This window comes from Trichoplusia ni, chromosome 2 (genome assembly GCF_003590095.1).
Source record: "Trichoplusia ni isolate ovarian cell line Hi5 chromosome 2, tn1, whole genome shotgun sequence".
In the NCBI taxonomy this organism is placed as follows: domain Eukaryota; kingdom Metazoa; phylum Arthropoda; class Insecta; order Lepidoptera; family Noctuidae; genus Trichoplusia; species Trichoplusia ni.
This window is the reverse complement of record NC_039479.1, coordinates 17,330,813-17,346,156: the sequence shown is the minus strand read 5'-3', so window position 1 is coordinate 17,346,156 and position 15,344 is coordinate 17,330,813. Positions and strand designations below refer to the sequence as shown.

The following is a 15,344-nucleotide window of genomic DNA, read 5'->3' as shown; positions in this document are numbered from 1 at the left end:
TCTTATTAAAAAAATCAGACGCTTTGAATATGAAGCTAGTATTGAAAATTTTTAATCTTTCTAGTAATGGTTAATTGTCGTTTCAAATCTCATGTGTGTTGTTGTGATCGGTTGTCAGACTCGTGGCCGAGGCAAATTACACGTAGTAATAATGTTAACAAAATAATAATAAAGATCACCTTTTTAAAAACCGAAAACTTGTTTCTCATAGCGTAAATAAAAATAAATTACTCATATGTTTGGTAAGATCGTATTTTACGGAATAAAACAAATGAGTTCCGCCGGCAGACAATTTTATTCGTTTACATGTAACTTGTTGGTAATATATTGACAATTAATTTACGACTTAATTACATTTACATTAGGTACATAATACTAATATCAGACATAGAATAGATTAAGCAGCGGTCGATGGAACCCGATTTCTCGGTTCGATTTTTAATCTGAAGCCGTCTAACCTCTTTAGTATAATATCAGCTGTTAGTTGGAATTCTTCCTCTGGTACCTCCGAAACGGTTTTGTAGTTCCTCAAAATAGTCGAGAGAAGAATTTTCAATTTCAGTAAGGCGTATTTGCGACCTGCAAAAAAAAAATGTCATTGTGATTTGCCCAAAGATATCTACGATAAAATATAATACTATTTCCTTTTGTGATAGTGTGAACTTTCTCTATCATCTATACTGGAAACTTTATCATAATAAAAGGAAATTATCGATCTAATGTTGAATTAACGAGTAGAAAGAATGATGAAAATAAGAATACTCATTGCTCTTAACCTATAGAAAAAAACCCTGGGAAAAAGCGGGAAAAATGACATCACTGCTTAAAACATATACCTCGATTTTTCTTTATAGTAGGTATCATTCAAGGGTAATTAAGATACTCATATTTTTTGCATTCCATTTTTAAAAGTACATTATATACTGTTACGCTCTTCACATTCACTTCATAACTCTGTTGTGAGCTCTCAGGAACCTTTAGTTTTCCACTATTATTAGAATGACTAAACATTGTACTAACCAACACAGCTCCTGGGCCCAGCGCTGAAGGGTATGTAGCTGTAGTAATGCCTGTTCGCCATGTTTTCTGGCAGGAAGTTATCAGGGTTGAATTTGTTGGGGTTTTCATAGTGCTTCGGGTGGCGATGGACGCCGTATGGGCACACGACTACGGTCGCACCAGCCGGAAGCACGTAGTTGTTGGTTACTGGATACAAAAAATGAAAGATGATAATTTAATGTCAAACAGTTTTTTCTTCCCATGAGAAACCTTCAGAAGGGGAAGGCATCATTTGGGGCCTAATTAGACAACAGCTAAAATTAGTTCGTAAATATAAAAGTACTATGCATCCCATATCTTAAATACTTTAAAAAACATTTCTTCACCAGAAGTCATACAATCAATGACTCACCAATTTTAGCATCATGCTTCAGCTCCCTAGCGATGATGGGTACAGGTGGGTACATCCTAAGAGTTTCAAGGATAACGCGCTCCAAGTACTTCATTTGAAGAGTATCATTGAATGTGGCTGGTCTGTCGGAATCACCGAAGATCTCGTACAATTCATCGTATACTCTAGTTTGGATATCTTGGTGGAGACCAAGCATGCATAATACGAAACTGGACCCCGCTGCAGTGGTGTCATGGCCCTGGGAAATGGAGAGATTTGAAATGTTATGGCAATGGACTTTGAATTTCCAGGAGTTTTAGAGCGGTTTTTGTTTAATCACTTCATACCTTTACTCAGCACGGAGAGCAAGTAAAGTGTAAAATGATTTGTTGTGGACGAAAGTGTTACAAACCTCGAACATGATAGTGTCGACCTCTTCTTTGATCTCGTGGTCACTGATGTTGTGGGTGCCATTTTGAGCTGACTCCAGCATTAAGTCCAAGAAAGCCAAACGTTTTTTCTCACCTGCAAAATTTTTAGTTTGAGTATGATTAATTTTCGCCCACAGCTAAACTTTAAAGGTAAATTAATACCCTTTTTAATCTAAAAATTGAATCGGATCGGAGCAGGGAATGAAATTCACCAATACTCTATGAACAGACAATAATAATCCAAAGTAGATTTCGAACACTATGTTCGTAAATATAACTAAATTTTTATATCGTTTTATATAAGCTTATGCTGGATAGATCTCGATGGCGTGCAGTTGGAAAAGCCTATGTCCATCAGTGGACGAATATGAGCTGATGACGATGATGATGAATAGGCTAGTAGTAATAGAATTCACTTACCAACGTCATTATCATCGTTGAAGTCCAAATCGTCCTTGTATCCTTTGAAGACAGTGTCTGACAATGTTTTGGCATTATTTGCCAGTACATTGTCACTTCCAGTGCCAGTACCTTCAGTCAACTCCTTTAGAGATGGTGGAATAATGCCCTTTGCTTTGTTTTCCAAGTAAACCTTCTTTTTGAAAGCGATTACCTTGAAAAGAAAAGAAATTAATGTTATTTTAGCCTTATGCCTTGTTGTAAGCTAATTCTGGAGTATGTTTCTTACCGACTGACTGACAGTGTCCATATTTTCGTAATTTGAAGACAATTTTGTGTGTAGAGTAACGTAAAGAAGAGCTTACTGGGATATCAGAGAGGACTTCATTTCGACAAAATTGTCATTGCCTTTGTTGGCCTAGGATTGAAATCAAGAAATGGTAGGAGGGGAGATTCTAGAGAGTTTGACTCACCTTATTAGTAAGACCATGGATGATACCCAAAAGTTTCTGTTGAGTCTTGTATAAGGGATGTAATTTGAACAAGAAGTCTAAACGAAGCCAGAATTTGTAATGCCTCTGGTGAATGATGTCGCACATTCTGGAATAAAAATAAAAATGTTTAATTAACACAACCCTTTTAACAATATCATTGAAGAAATATATTTATTGCTTTGATATTAAATCAAATTCAAGATCGTCAGTTTTCAATAGGTTATCAAGACACTTGATCTTGATCAATGCTTTAATTCCGACTAGCACTAAATAAATTTTATTTAAACTTAGTTAGAATCAAAATACAATTAATACTTACTTCATGACCGCCACTGCATAGTCGAAACTCGATTTATCTTGAGTCTTCTTTGTAATTCCCATTGCGGTTTCTGAACAAATTTAAATGTCCATTATTGTAAATAATTAATTATTGTAATTTAACCACATTGACTTCTTGTATAATTTGCAATGATATATGTTCGTTATTTATCTACTACTAACTTTCTTACATGTATTTCATGGAAAATTACTTGCGACTTTTGTAAGGTAAGAGTTCAAAGACTGTTTTTCTCAAATTATCTGCACCGTGTTATATTTATTTTGCATTAGATGAATTGAAAAAATGCTATAACACCAAGTAGCATCTTTACTTAAACGTTGCACTTTGGTTCGTCCCATTCAACTTCAAAATTACCCAAATCGCTTTTATTAGCCTACTGAGTCGCATTCCTAGAAAAGGCCAGTCACAAAACCCTATTTCAGAAATTTTCTCTCGTTGTTGTTAAATATGAAAACTAAAAAGTTTGATCTGCTTTGAACATCTGAACTCAAAGAATTAAGTAAAATTCGGAGTACGTGCCGAGCTGGCTCCAAACCCAGCCACTTGCCAGACCACTTTGTGAACAAATCAGCGGATGGATACTTAAAGTTACACATTAAAAGGGGTCATATCGGCCAAAATAACAAACTCGAACTCACCTAACAAGATATCAACTGTAACACCACTCATATGATCGTGGACATCAAAGGTCTTTCCGACTTCGGACCTCATCTTCGCGACCACACTTTTGCTGTTTTCATTGAAAACGTCGACGAACGACTTTAGGATGTTGATGTGGAATGTGGGAGCGATCATCTTCCTGTGAGAGCGCCATTTGTTTCCTGAAATACAGGCATGTTTAAATATAGTGGGAGGTTCAATTCATTTAGATTCAGTTCAAATGGTCCATTGATTCCAATGTAACATTATGGCAGTTGTTGAAGTGTGATAGCCTAGGAAATCGGTAAACAATCTTTGTGTGTTTACTGTTTAAAAAGATTAAACATAAATGCGACTAAAAACAAATGTAAAACAGCGATATTGATTACCAAGTCAAATTTAACACTGAAATAAATCAAACGTCTAATTATTTAATAGATATACTCGTATCTATACTAATATATAAAGCTGAAGAGTTTGTTCGTTAGCTTGAACGCGCTAATCTCAGGAACTACTGGTTCAAATGTAAAAAATATTTTTGTATTGAATAGACCATTCATCGAGGAAGGTTTTAGGTTATATACCATCACGCTGCGACGAATAGGAGCGAAGATACAATGGAAAATGTGAAAAAAAACAGGGCTGGTATAAATCATAACTTATTTATCTTCTAACCACGCGGAAGAAGTTGCGGGTAGCAGCTAGTGTTTGTATAAAAATACCATAAGATAACCCATTATAAGATGTTTACCTTGTTTCAAATAGAATATTTATTTATTTATCATTTATGTAATACTAAAGGAATGCCATAAAGGCTCTCTATGTTGAAATTCTGCTTTATCAAGTACTTAATATACTATAGTATTACACAAGCCCTTCAAGTAACGATAATACTATGACAACTGCCCTTATAATATCTTTACATTGTTATTTGGATTAAGTAAGCAATGTTGTATAATAAGCTGATTATTTTCCATTATATCACCTTGCATTACAAGGCAAAATTTAAAAATATTTAATTATACACACGACAAGTCAATAGGTTACTTGTTGACTTGGTATTAGCAACTGAGGGTGAAAGAAGTCACATTCGACGATTTTGCAGTTGTTTAAAAGTGAAGTAAGTAATAGTAAGTTGTTAGTCAATCAGCGAAAAAATATAAACGAAATGTTGAAGTTGTTAAAAATGTTAGGTCTAATATTTTTTAACATCAAAAACAGACAGAGAAAGTACAGGTCCAAACTTGATGATAAGTTTATGAGACCAAATGACAAGTATTTCAGAAAGAAAAAGAATCAACAAAATAGGTTCATGCAGTCCGAAGTTCAGAGGTAACAAAAAAGATACAGGCGATTAGTAGAGTATTAAAATGCACTAAATAATAACATAATAGACATCGAAGGCTTACCTGAACTAATAAGAAGTCCTTCACCAAGCCAAGGCTCGAAGAATTTGTAATCTGACGCCTTGTCGATGTGGACATTGCTGTTTAAGATAACTTCGACATCCTCAGGGTTGGCGAGGAAGATGACCAGCTTAGATCCGATCCACCCTCGGATAACGAAGCCATATTTTCCCACAAACTGCCACGCGATGTTTATGAAATCTAAATGTAAAATATAAGGTCGTTTTAAAGTTTGTTACCGCACCTTCATGCTCCTTTTATCTAGACTCAAACTAAGCAAAAATTGTATTATAAATACTAAACAACTGATAAACATACTTATAATTTCTAAATATACTCATATTATAGAAAAAAATACACCTAGACACAAAACAAATGGTCGTGTTAATAACTCAAACATTTGCCCTGGGTGGGGATCGAACCCACGACTCGGATATAGCAGTCAGGGTCACTAACCACTAGACCAACAGGCTAGTCAAAACCAAACATGACGGGAACTTACGTTCAGGTTTGTTAAACTTTAACGCCAGTAAAGCATTGCCGAAGACTGGGAGATAGGCTGGACCTGGGAGCAGGTCCCCCATCCTGTGCATGCGGGACTGTTTCTGCCATCGGTGGAACAGCCACACGCCGGTAGCCAGCAGCAGGAGGGGATAGAAGACTAGTCGCGTCGTTGTCGTTCCAAGCTCATCACTTACCAGAACGGACGTCATTTTTGCTGTAAGAAATTATCGAAATCCTTTTTGTCATAAACGTATTTTAGTTTTTTTGATGAATTATGCAAGTCCGTAACTCTTTAACACTCAAATGGCTCCATCAAGTTTTATGAAGATTTACCTGACTGCGTCAGAAGTAGTACCAAAATAGGAGAAGGAGTGAAAAGTTTTTCAATGTTTGGTTAAATAATTTTTAATGTTACATTTAATACTGTAGCGACAAACATTTTACTGTTTTGCAATATCCTTGTTTGTAAATTGTTCATTTTTAATTTCTAATAAGTTTAGATTTTATGTAACTAGCATTAGATACTAATACCTCTTGAGTAGCTTTTCCTGACTAGCTATTCTGAGAAGTAACACTTATTGAAATAAACTAGGCTTCATTATAAATTCGCATCTTGCTATTTTCTCATGGGTTTAACCATAACTGCTAATCAACACGTTACTTTACAAACAAACATTTTAAATTCATAATAAAACAGACATTGTACAGCGTAATTAAAAACAAGGTCTCATGCCTAATGTCTCATGACGTATAAAGAAACAAAGTTAAACCCTAAAAACTTCCTAAAGATTTGCTTTAATGCTTCTGAAAAATATAAATCTTAATTCAAAACCCTTAATCCGAACTTCCTTGCCAGGCTTAAGCTCGTTAGAAACTTTTTTAATATTTTAATAAACCAAGTAGTCCTGTCCAAAAATGTCCTTACTACGGATAAGAATCAGCAAGAAAGATAAAAGAATTATATTATTATAATTTAAAATTAAATATAATGTGTATATGCTCGTGTAAAAGTTCGGTGAAATTGTTTATCTGTTTAAATTAAAGTTACAATACCTGTCTGTCACGTCCACTGAAAAAACACAGACTGCTGGATGCACAGACTGGTCTAGTATCCCCAAAACAATGTTATCACAATGCTCCTTAAACTATCACTGAGTATTACGTGTATGATGACCTCATTATATTGAAAACTGCTTAATATACATGTATATTGTTTCAATGCTATTCAATTGTTTTGTAATTAGATATTGGAGTACTAACTCCGTAAAAAGAAATTATAAAATTGTTTATTTGTTGGAGTATAAACAAGTGACATACGTTGTAGGATGATTAACCGTTGTTTTACCTAGTGTGCCTAAATGTCGTGATGGCCTTGCGGTTATATGCATGGATTTGTATGCACGAGGTGCAGGTTCGATCCCAACACTAGCGCAGTACCAACATGACTTTTTCATAATACTATCGTTATTTATTTAGGACACCACCGACAAAAGGAGAAAGCCGAGAATAGCCGATATTTGAATCCAAAGTTGTGAGAAATTTTGGATTCAAATATTGGAATCTGAAATCTAGTGAGCTCGCGGGGCGAGATAATCAATGCTCAATACCTTCCCAAGTCAGGAGATAACAATTTTAAGCAGTTGGAAGTATATAGGCTGGTATTAATATATTCCTTATATTCTTTGGGGACTTACCTCCCACCAAAAACTCTCAAATGAGGACTGTAGAAGTTGTGAAGAGAGGCGCTTAGCTAGTCTAGTCTGCTGTCTCCTTCCAACAAGTTCAACAATCTTACTTTAAACTTTGACTTTGCCAATACTTAGGTACTTGATGCGAATAACTATATAGTTCATTAACAGATATTATGTTGAAAACAATTGAGTAATCAGTTTAACGTACAGAAATACATTCTAATTGCTAAGTTCGTTCGAGGTGACCCATCACAAATTATGTAAATATCAAGTCACGTTTTTCAGTCACTGGGGTTGAACCACGTGGAAAATGGGGCACAAGTTTTCTGTAAAGGGTGTGCTTGACTACTCCCGTGATCAGACGGCTATTTAGTACTAATTATATGAGGTGATATGCGAGATGGTGTAAAGAGGCAACCCTCTTCCACATTCCACATACATAAATACCTTTTTGAAGTGTGAAAATACAATAGCGAATCGAGGACTCGAAAATAATAGGATTATAATTCCTAAAACGGGATTTTCAAGCAGTAGGTAAATGTAGATAATCATAAAAAAAGAACTGGATCCTTTACCCACGTAATTAAAACCCTCCGAAGGATGTAAGATAATATTGCTGGTATTAGTATTTTCGAAAGTTATATTTTAAAGAGTCAAGTTTTTAAGTTTGATACGTAGTAGGGTGTGCAATTTCTGTACATTTGGAACGAATATTGAAATTTCTTTTCAAACAGAAAACCATGGTTATTCAAAATACCCACTTATAGGGAACTCCCAATACTGGCGAAGGTGAGAATGTTTGAGGATTGATCAGCAAGCAAGCTGACTGCGGGGTGGCGATTTCCGACTCCCCTGTTGGGAATTTAGGTTTCTCAACGATGGCTTCCATTTTGCGTTTTATTTCGCAGTAAATTAAAATTTGTTGTTTATCTATATTATCATTTACTTCAGACAGTTTTCTATTCCTATTCATAGAAGCGATATTTAAATGAAAACAGACTTAACCGAATTGCATTGTATAAGTAAAGGAAAGTTTAGTATAATGTTCATGTAGTTCGTCAACAAAACATCTACATTATACAATATTGGCGGCGAATACCCTTGGTGTTAAAAGAACAGTAATTTATTTTGATTGGGCTATTTATATCACTATTTTAATTGTTAATTGTAGTAATACATATACGTTTGTGTCACGCATGTATCAATGAAGGGGCCTTTTTCACCTATTTCTTCGTGGGAGAGAGTGTCTGACAGTACCCAGTGGCAAGGACTAGCTGGTTGGTCAATGTGTGCCAATACTTTGCAACTCATTATGGATACATAAAGCCTCATTTACACCCACTCTCATGGGGCAGGGAACGAGTAGAGCCAGACTCTAACTGACAAAACCTAACCGCCGTGCTCGGTCATCCGCGTTTTTGTGTTGGCAATGTGTTGCAATCATTTATACACTGACCGCGGACTTCTGTTGGCCGGAGGATACATAGGGTTGGCTACGTTAGTAGTAATTTTGTTGCAGTTGTGGACGCGTGATAGAGCACTGCACGGCGGAGACCGGCCTATCGGCATATGGTACTATTGAACGGTCATGACTAATATCAGATGTAAGAAATACTTGAAATCAGTACAGAAATTCGACTGAATTATAAATTATATGGTTTATACCCACAACCACGGATCTAAGAGCGTTAATACGCCTTTAAAGAGTTGACTTGCATTTTGGACTTTAACTGTCTTCTGAGTAAGAAAACATGGAAGAGAAATAGGTAGACAAAAACAAACATTCTTGTTTTCGACGTTCGACGACTTTCTCAAAATTAATAAAAAGAGTCGCCTTTAAAAGAATTTTCTGGTTGTTTTTCGGTTTGTTGATGCGTTACCAAATTTTATTTATCACATGAATCACTATTAAAAAATGGTTCTGTATTTTGTAGTCACTAATTGCTCTATTGGTTTACACACTAAAATATAAATTGTCGATTGAGAGCGGTTTGCTATAACATAAATAGTAGGCGCCTTGTTCGACACTCTTTAACGAGCGGTAACTTTAAGTTTTTTAAGTTTCAAATGATTATTTAACATTATTTACCTAATAGCTTATGTTTACACAAAGCAGTAAAAAAAAATAGGTAAGAAAAGTGTTACCGACGACACTAACAAATAAGCGATGGAAGTGGTTGATATTGGCAGTCCGTATGCGACTGATGCGAAGTTGATTTACGGTTTTACGGTTTTAGATATTTATTTTCTCAAAAGATTTACACAATCACTTACAGAGAAAATACAATTTTATAATTTATAAATACATGAGGCCGATTTGCGTAGTGTATTGGTACAATTGGTAAAAATAAAAACAAAGAAGGTAGGGTAATTTGTAGAAATAAGTGCGCGACATCTTATGCGCTTTGCTAATGCGGGTAGAAGTGCATGAGCTGACGAGTAAAAACATAGATAGATACAGTACATGTTTTTAAGGCCCATGACACATTGGACATTACATGGCACTTAAAAATAATTTACAATGTTGTTATTGTTATGATAATAAAATAAAATTTGTCTTTTATTAGTAAATTTATATGGTTGTAGTAATTATTATAACTAGTTAGTTGCATTTATATTATTTTGATTAGTTGAAGTTGTATACGTATTTATATTAGGTGTATGATTTTATGTGAAAGTTATGTTAGGTAAGAAGGAGTGTGGTTTGTATATGCTGTAAGTAAGTAATATTTAAATACACAGTTTTGTGTGTAGGAACCACACTCTGTTGGTTTTATATTATAGGTAGGTATACTATAATGCTACTTAACAATGTAGTGTATTATACTCGTATATGCTGTATGGAGAAACTCCTGTGAGAGTAGTACATATTTTGAATTGTGTGTGTTCTGGTGTAATTTTTTTTTTTTTTTTTTTATCTAATGATTAATGCAACTTTACATAAATTTAATTTTTATTAATGAAATAATCCTTTAAAATGTGGCTTTTTAATAATTTTTTAAATGTGAATAGGGATTTTGCTTCTTTTATAGATTTAGGTAATGAATTATAGAGTTGGGCCCCATTATGCAGAATACTCTTTTTTCCATAGTTTGTTCTAGGGCTCCTCAAGCACAGGTTGTTGGCTTGCCTTGTCATGCGTTTGTAGTAATCTATCCTTTTTGTGAATGAAATTTGTGAGTGGATATCTTTGGTTATTATTTTTCTAATCAAAATACATATATTATATTTATATATTTGGTCTAGGTTGAATAATTTAGTTTCTTTATAAATTTTTGTTGTTGGTGTCAGATAATTGTATCGGAATAATATTTTAATAATTCTATTTTGTGCAACTTGTAATTTTTGCAAGTTTGTTTTAGATGCTGTACCCCATACCTCTATTAAATAATCAATACGAGACTTTACCAAGGAATTATATATTGTGTATCTAACTTGTCTCGGGAGACATCTCACTATTCCTCTTAACGCGCCTATTAGTGAATTTATTTTATTGCGGATTTTTTCAATTTGCGGTTTCCAGGTAAGGTGACTGTCAAGAATAAGGCCTAAGTATTTTTCCTGGTTAACTTTAGTAATTTTTTCAGCGTTAATGGTAAGAGGACTTTGAGTACCAATTTTTTTGTTTTTAGCCGAGAAAATAACGTATTTCGTTTTTGATGCATTAATAGTAAGTAAGTTTGACTGAAACCAGATATGTAATAGATCAAGATCTTGCTGAGCTTGGTTGATGACTGTTTCTAATGAGTGACCAGTGTAAAACAGGCTCGTGTCATCAGCATATAAAGTTATGTCTCCCTTTAGTCCAATCTCATGTATGTTATTTACATAAATGAGGAACAACAAAGGTCCTAAAATTGAACCTTGGGGAATGCCACAGGTAGTCAATTGGGGGTCACTTTGGTGGTTATTAATTTTTACAACTTGAGATCTGTCTGTAAGGTATGATTTAAAAATCTCGTATGCTTTACCAGTCACACCTATGTCTTGCAGTTTTGATAGTAGTATGTTGTGGCTTACGGTGTCGAATGCCTTTTTTAGATCAATGAATACTCCTAAAGTAATTTTTTTCTGATCAACATTAAGTCTAATATTGGTTACTAAGTCGACAGTGGCAGAAACAGTGTTTGATTTGGGGCGGAAGCCGTATTGTTTATTGTAGAGGTAATTAATGTTAGTTAAGTATCCATATAATTGCTGGTGCAGAATCTTTTCAAATATTTTCGACATAACTGGTAGTACTGATATTGGTCGATAGTTACTGGGGTCAACTTTGCTCCCTGATTTAAATATTGGGCTAACTTTAGCAATTTTAAGGCGGTTGGGGAAATGGCCTTCATTTAGGCATTTATTAATACAGTTTGCAAGACTTTCCGCTATAGTGTCTTTAACACATTTTATGGATTTCGTACTAATGCCGTCTAAACCGGAGCTAGTGTTAGAATTTAGGTTTTTTATAATTTGCAGTACTTCATCTGCAGAAGTTGGTTTTAGCTCTGACAATTCATGATTGTTAGTTTTCGGTTTTTTATATGTTAATATCTGAGCTGAATTATTATGGTATTTTTGTGGTATTTTATTTGCCAGTGCAGTACCTATTGTTGCAAAAAATCTGTTAAAATATTCGCAAACTTCTTGAGTATCTGAGATTTCTCCATTAGAGGTATTTATTTTTATAAGCCCTGGGTCGGCCAATTCCGCTTTGTTTTTTGACAATCTGTTTATTAATTGCCACATTTTTAAAGGATATTTCTGACAATTCACAAAAACCTTAAAGTAGTATTGATTTTTAGCTTGTTGGATACTTGTAAATGTATGGTTTCTTTGTTTTAAAAATTCTTTACGCAATTCTTCGTCTTCGGGTTTTTGCTTTAAGCTGTGCCACATTATGTTCCTTTTGTTTATGAGTGATATAAGGTCTTTATTTATCCACTCCTTGCAGGGAGGGTTTAACATTTTTGTCTTCCTGATTTTGTTCTTTGCAATTGTTTGTAACAGCTTAGATTCTAGTTCTTCATAATCATTAAGTAGTTTTAGGTCAAATATGTTCTTGGTATCGTTCTGCAAATTATTATAGTTGATTGATTCATATTGACACCTCTTTATAGGTTCGTTTCTAGATCTGTTTAGCTCAAGATAAATTTGTTTATGGTCAGCTATGGAGGACTCAATAATAGACATCTGGAATGTGTTGTTTTGTAAGTTAGTACATGCATGATCTATGATTGTTTTTGATGATGTGGTCTCACGAGTACAGTGTTCCGGGGCAATCTTATTCAAAACTTTTATGTTATTCTCTCGCAGGATTGCCTTGTATTCCTTAACAGATTTTTCATTAGTTAGCAAATTTAGGTTCAGATCGCCAAAGACAATGATACGTTTTCTTCTTGAAAGATGTTGGTTATATTTTTCGAGGAACCTATCTGTGTTTGCAGTTGGTTGCTTATATATTGCTCCTAAGTCCAGAGAAAAAGTGTCAATACGAACCCACAAAAAATGGTTGCCATCATCGCACTCATCTTCCAAAAATTCATGTTTTAAACTGTTGTGGATGAACATAGATACTCCGCCACCTCTGGTGTTTTTTCTGTAATTATAATAGTGGGTATAATTCGGCAGTGATAACCTTTGTGCTTCCTCGTCGTTTTTTATCCAAGTCTCTGCGATGATTATGACATGAATCTTAGCTTCAAACGATTCTATTATACATCGCAACTCATCCAATTTGCCAGTTTTCACTAGGCTGCGGATATTCACATACAGAAATTTTAGTGCTTTGTTTGTAATTATTATATCGGCATAGTTATTATATATTTTATGAGTTATAGATTTGTTACCTGTAGTTTTATTTATTGTATTTTCTCCAGTGTCTCGTTTTTTGGCTGTGGTTTTATTATTTTAGGGACTCCTTTTATATATTTTATAATGAGGTCATTCTCACCCTTCTCTTTACGTTGACGTAACTCTTCTCGTAGGTTTTCCATATCTAGTTTTTGATTGGGTGTCTGGTCGGAGTAAATTTTAATGTTTTTATCCTTGCAGTTTAATTTGTTTTTTAGTATCACTTTAGCTGTTCCCGATGTTGAGAAACAAACTTTTACAGGGCGTGTTTTCTTCCCGTCATATTTCCCTAAGCGCATGATTTTTTCCGGTTCAGGATGAAGAGGATATATGTCTGATAATATTGTCTTCACTTCATATCTATCGGTTTCTCTCTTCTTCTCCATGTCTCCCGAGTGAGGTTCAATGATTCCAGTGATTATTACATTTTTACTGCGTTCCATACGCTCTTGAAGTTCGATAATAATATTACCATAAGCAGACGATGGTGTAGGATGTTTTAGTGGTGATAAATTATTGTGAGTATTTTGAAGGACCTGTATTTCGTTTTCAATACATTTTATTTTTTCCTGGTTCTTATTCACATTACTTGATAGGTTTTGAATTTCGGACTTAAAGTTGTGATGTTCCATAATCAGCTGGTCCGTTTTCGTCTTCATTTCAATAAGTTGTTCGTTTATAGATGAGATATCTTTTTTTATAGTACTAATATTTTCTGCCTGAGAATTGCCAAAGTCCTTTAATAATCCCATAATATCTTTTTTGAATTCCTCAAAATGGTGCGAGAAATCATCCTCCGGCGCTTTTCTCTTGCGCTGTGATACATATTCGTTATAATCAGAAGTACCAAAAGTTGATAAGTCTGGCTGAGAACTACTATTCCCAACAGTAGCGTTCCTTTTGTCGATGGATTTATTAGTAGGTGAACGAATAGTATTCATGTTGTATAACTGGTTTCTTACCGCTCCGCTTATCGCTCCGCTCGGTTAATATGTGGGTAACTCTTATAGTGCAAAAGCAGTGTGAAGCTAATCTATCCACTTCTTTCTAACACGGACTGTGGTTCTGTGTGGCATTCACTGCGTTACGCAAAATTGGACTAACTGACGCACACTGTTAAGTTAAAAATTGTATAGCACAACTATTTTAAAATTTGTATTTGTCGTAAGTAAAAGGTGAACACGACCGCTCACTACGCAAGCCGATGCAAAAATTTACGTAAATTTCAGTTATTATTTGTCAGAAATCAAAATGGTTACTGTATCATGCACCTACTAATAGGCTTGTCAGAGGTTATGTAAATGAATCTAATAAAGGAATAAGATAAATGAACTATTTATGACCTTACCTTCTACAAATTATCAACAGCGGCTGTAATGGAAATTTTCAGAGATGATAGCTCCTAACTCTACAAGACTGAATATACTCAATAGAGTATGCTAAATTTTGTTAAATTTAGTTTGTAGACTTAAGGTAAAAGCACCTATTACGGAGGTATTTCGCAACATTTGAAAGTAAGAAACAAAAATAGGCATTTGTAGGTATTTCTAAAGGTGGAAAAAAAATCTATCGCTAAAAGTGGAATTTATATTTTGTATTGCTGTTGAGACTATGATTCTGTAGATGATATTTCTTATTAAAAAAAAATATTTATATAGTCTGGTCGATTTTCCCTAATTGCTCAGATCCTATTACTGCGGTAGACGGCTCCTAATACGGAGGGTCAGAACTTATATTCATTAAAGTTCCGTACAAATCATATTTATTTAATAATATTAATGTGTTTGTAACGTAATTCGTAAGTTTTTCATTTATTGAAAATTGATTTTATTAAATTGCGTAATAAAATTAATGGTAAATGACTTTTTTCATTTTTCCATTTTGAGTAACTCTAACAATGACATCTTAAAAATATGTATGGGACCCAAATACGGCTAGGCCTATAATAATTAAGGAGATCCCTCTATTGAGCTACTGTTGTTGAGCTCGCGTTCTGTAGTAAGTATTTTTTTCCCAGTAATTCTGACCTTGATAAGTAAGTAGCTTGTAGCAGTAAATTACTGACTTACTAATACTGACGACGAAAAACTTGCAAAAATAAAAAAGTGATCGTGACAATGCGGCAGATAATTAATTGAGAGCTTCAGCATACACAACATTGTTAGTGAGCTCGTCCGGAATATGAACATGAAGATATCTTGGACTGCTC

General features: G+C 34.4%; 1 protein-coding gene across 2 annotated transcripts; it reads right to left on the bottom strand.

The window, feature by feature from the left end:
* Positions 1-276: 276 nt before the first annotated feature.
* LOC113508475 (cytochrome P450 4g15-like) lies at positions 277-7,075 on the bottom strand. 2 transcript variants are annotated; one of them, XM_026891543.1, is made up of 11 exons: positions 6,657-7,075; positions 5,602-5,817; positions 5,103-5,300; positions 3,693-3,875; positions 3,034-3,103; positions 2,694-2,820; positions 2,242-2,434; positions 1,803-1,915; positions 1,412-1,649; positions 1,021-1,206; positions 277-579 (listed from the first exon to the last, which is right to left on the bottom strand). In XM_026891543.1, exons 2-11 carry the CDS (start codon positions 5,810-5,812, stop codon positions 398-400), a joined length of 1,701 nt encoding a protein of 566 aa, XP_026747344.1. In that variant the 5' UTR covers positions 5,813-5,817; positions 6,657-7,075; the 3' UTR covers positions 277-397. The 2 variants fall into 2 exon arrangements, with proteins under 2 accessions (XP_026747344.1, XP_026747345.1); XM_026891544.1 differs by lacking the exon at positions 6,657-7,075 and having other exon boundaries at positions 5,602-5,866.
* Positions 7,076-15,344: the final 8,269 nt, after the last annotated feature.

Excerpts from the sequence above, each read along its gene's own strand:
- LOC113508475 (XM_026891543.1), bottom strand. The coding sequence starts at position 5,812 with ATGACGTCCGTTCTGGTAAGTGATGAGCTTGGAACGACAACGACGCGA. Across the intron at positions 2,821-3,033 it reads TATGCAGTGGCGGTCATGAA|AATGTGCGACATCATTCACC; the intron begins GTAAGTATTAAT and ends TTTTTATTCCAG. Across the intron at positions 1,650-1,802 it reads TCGACACTATCATGTTCGAG|GGCCATGACACCACTGCAGC; the intron begins GTTTGTAACACT and ends TCCATTTCCCAG.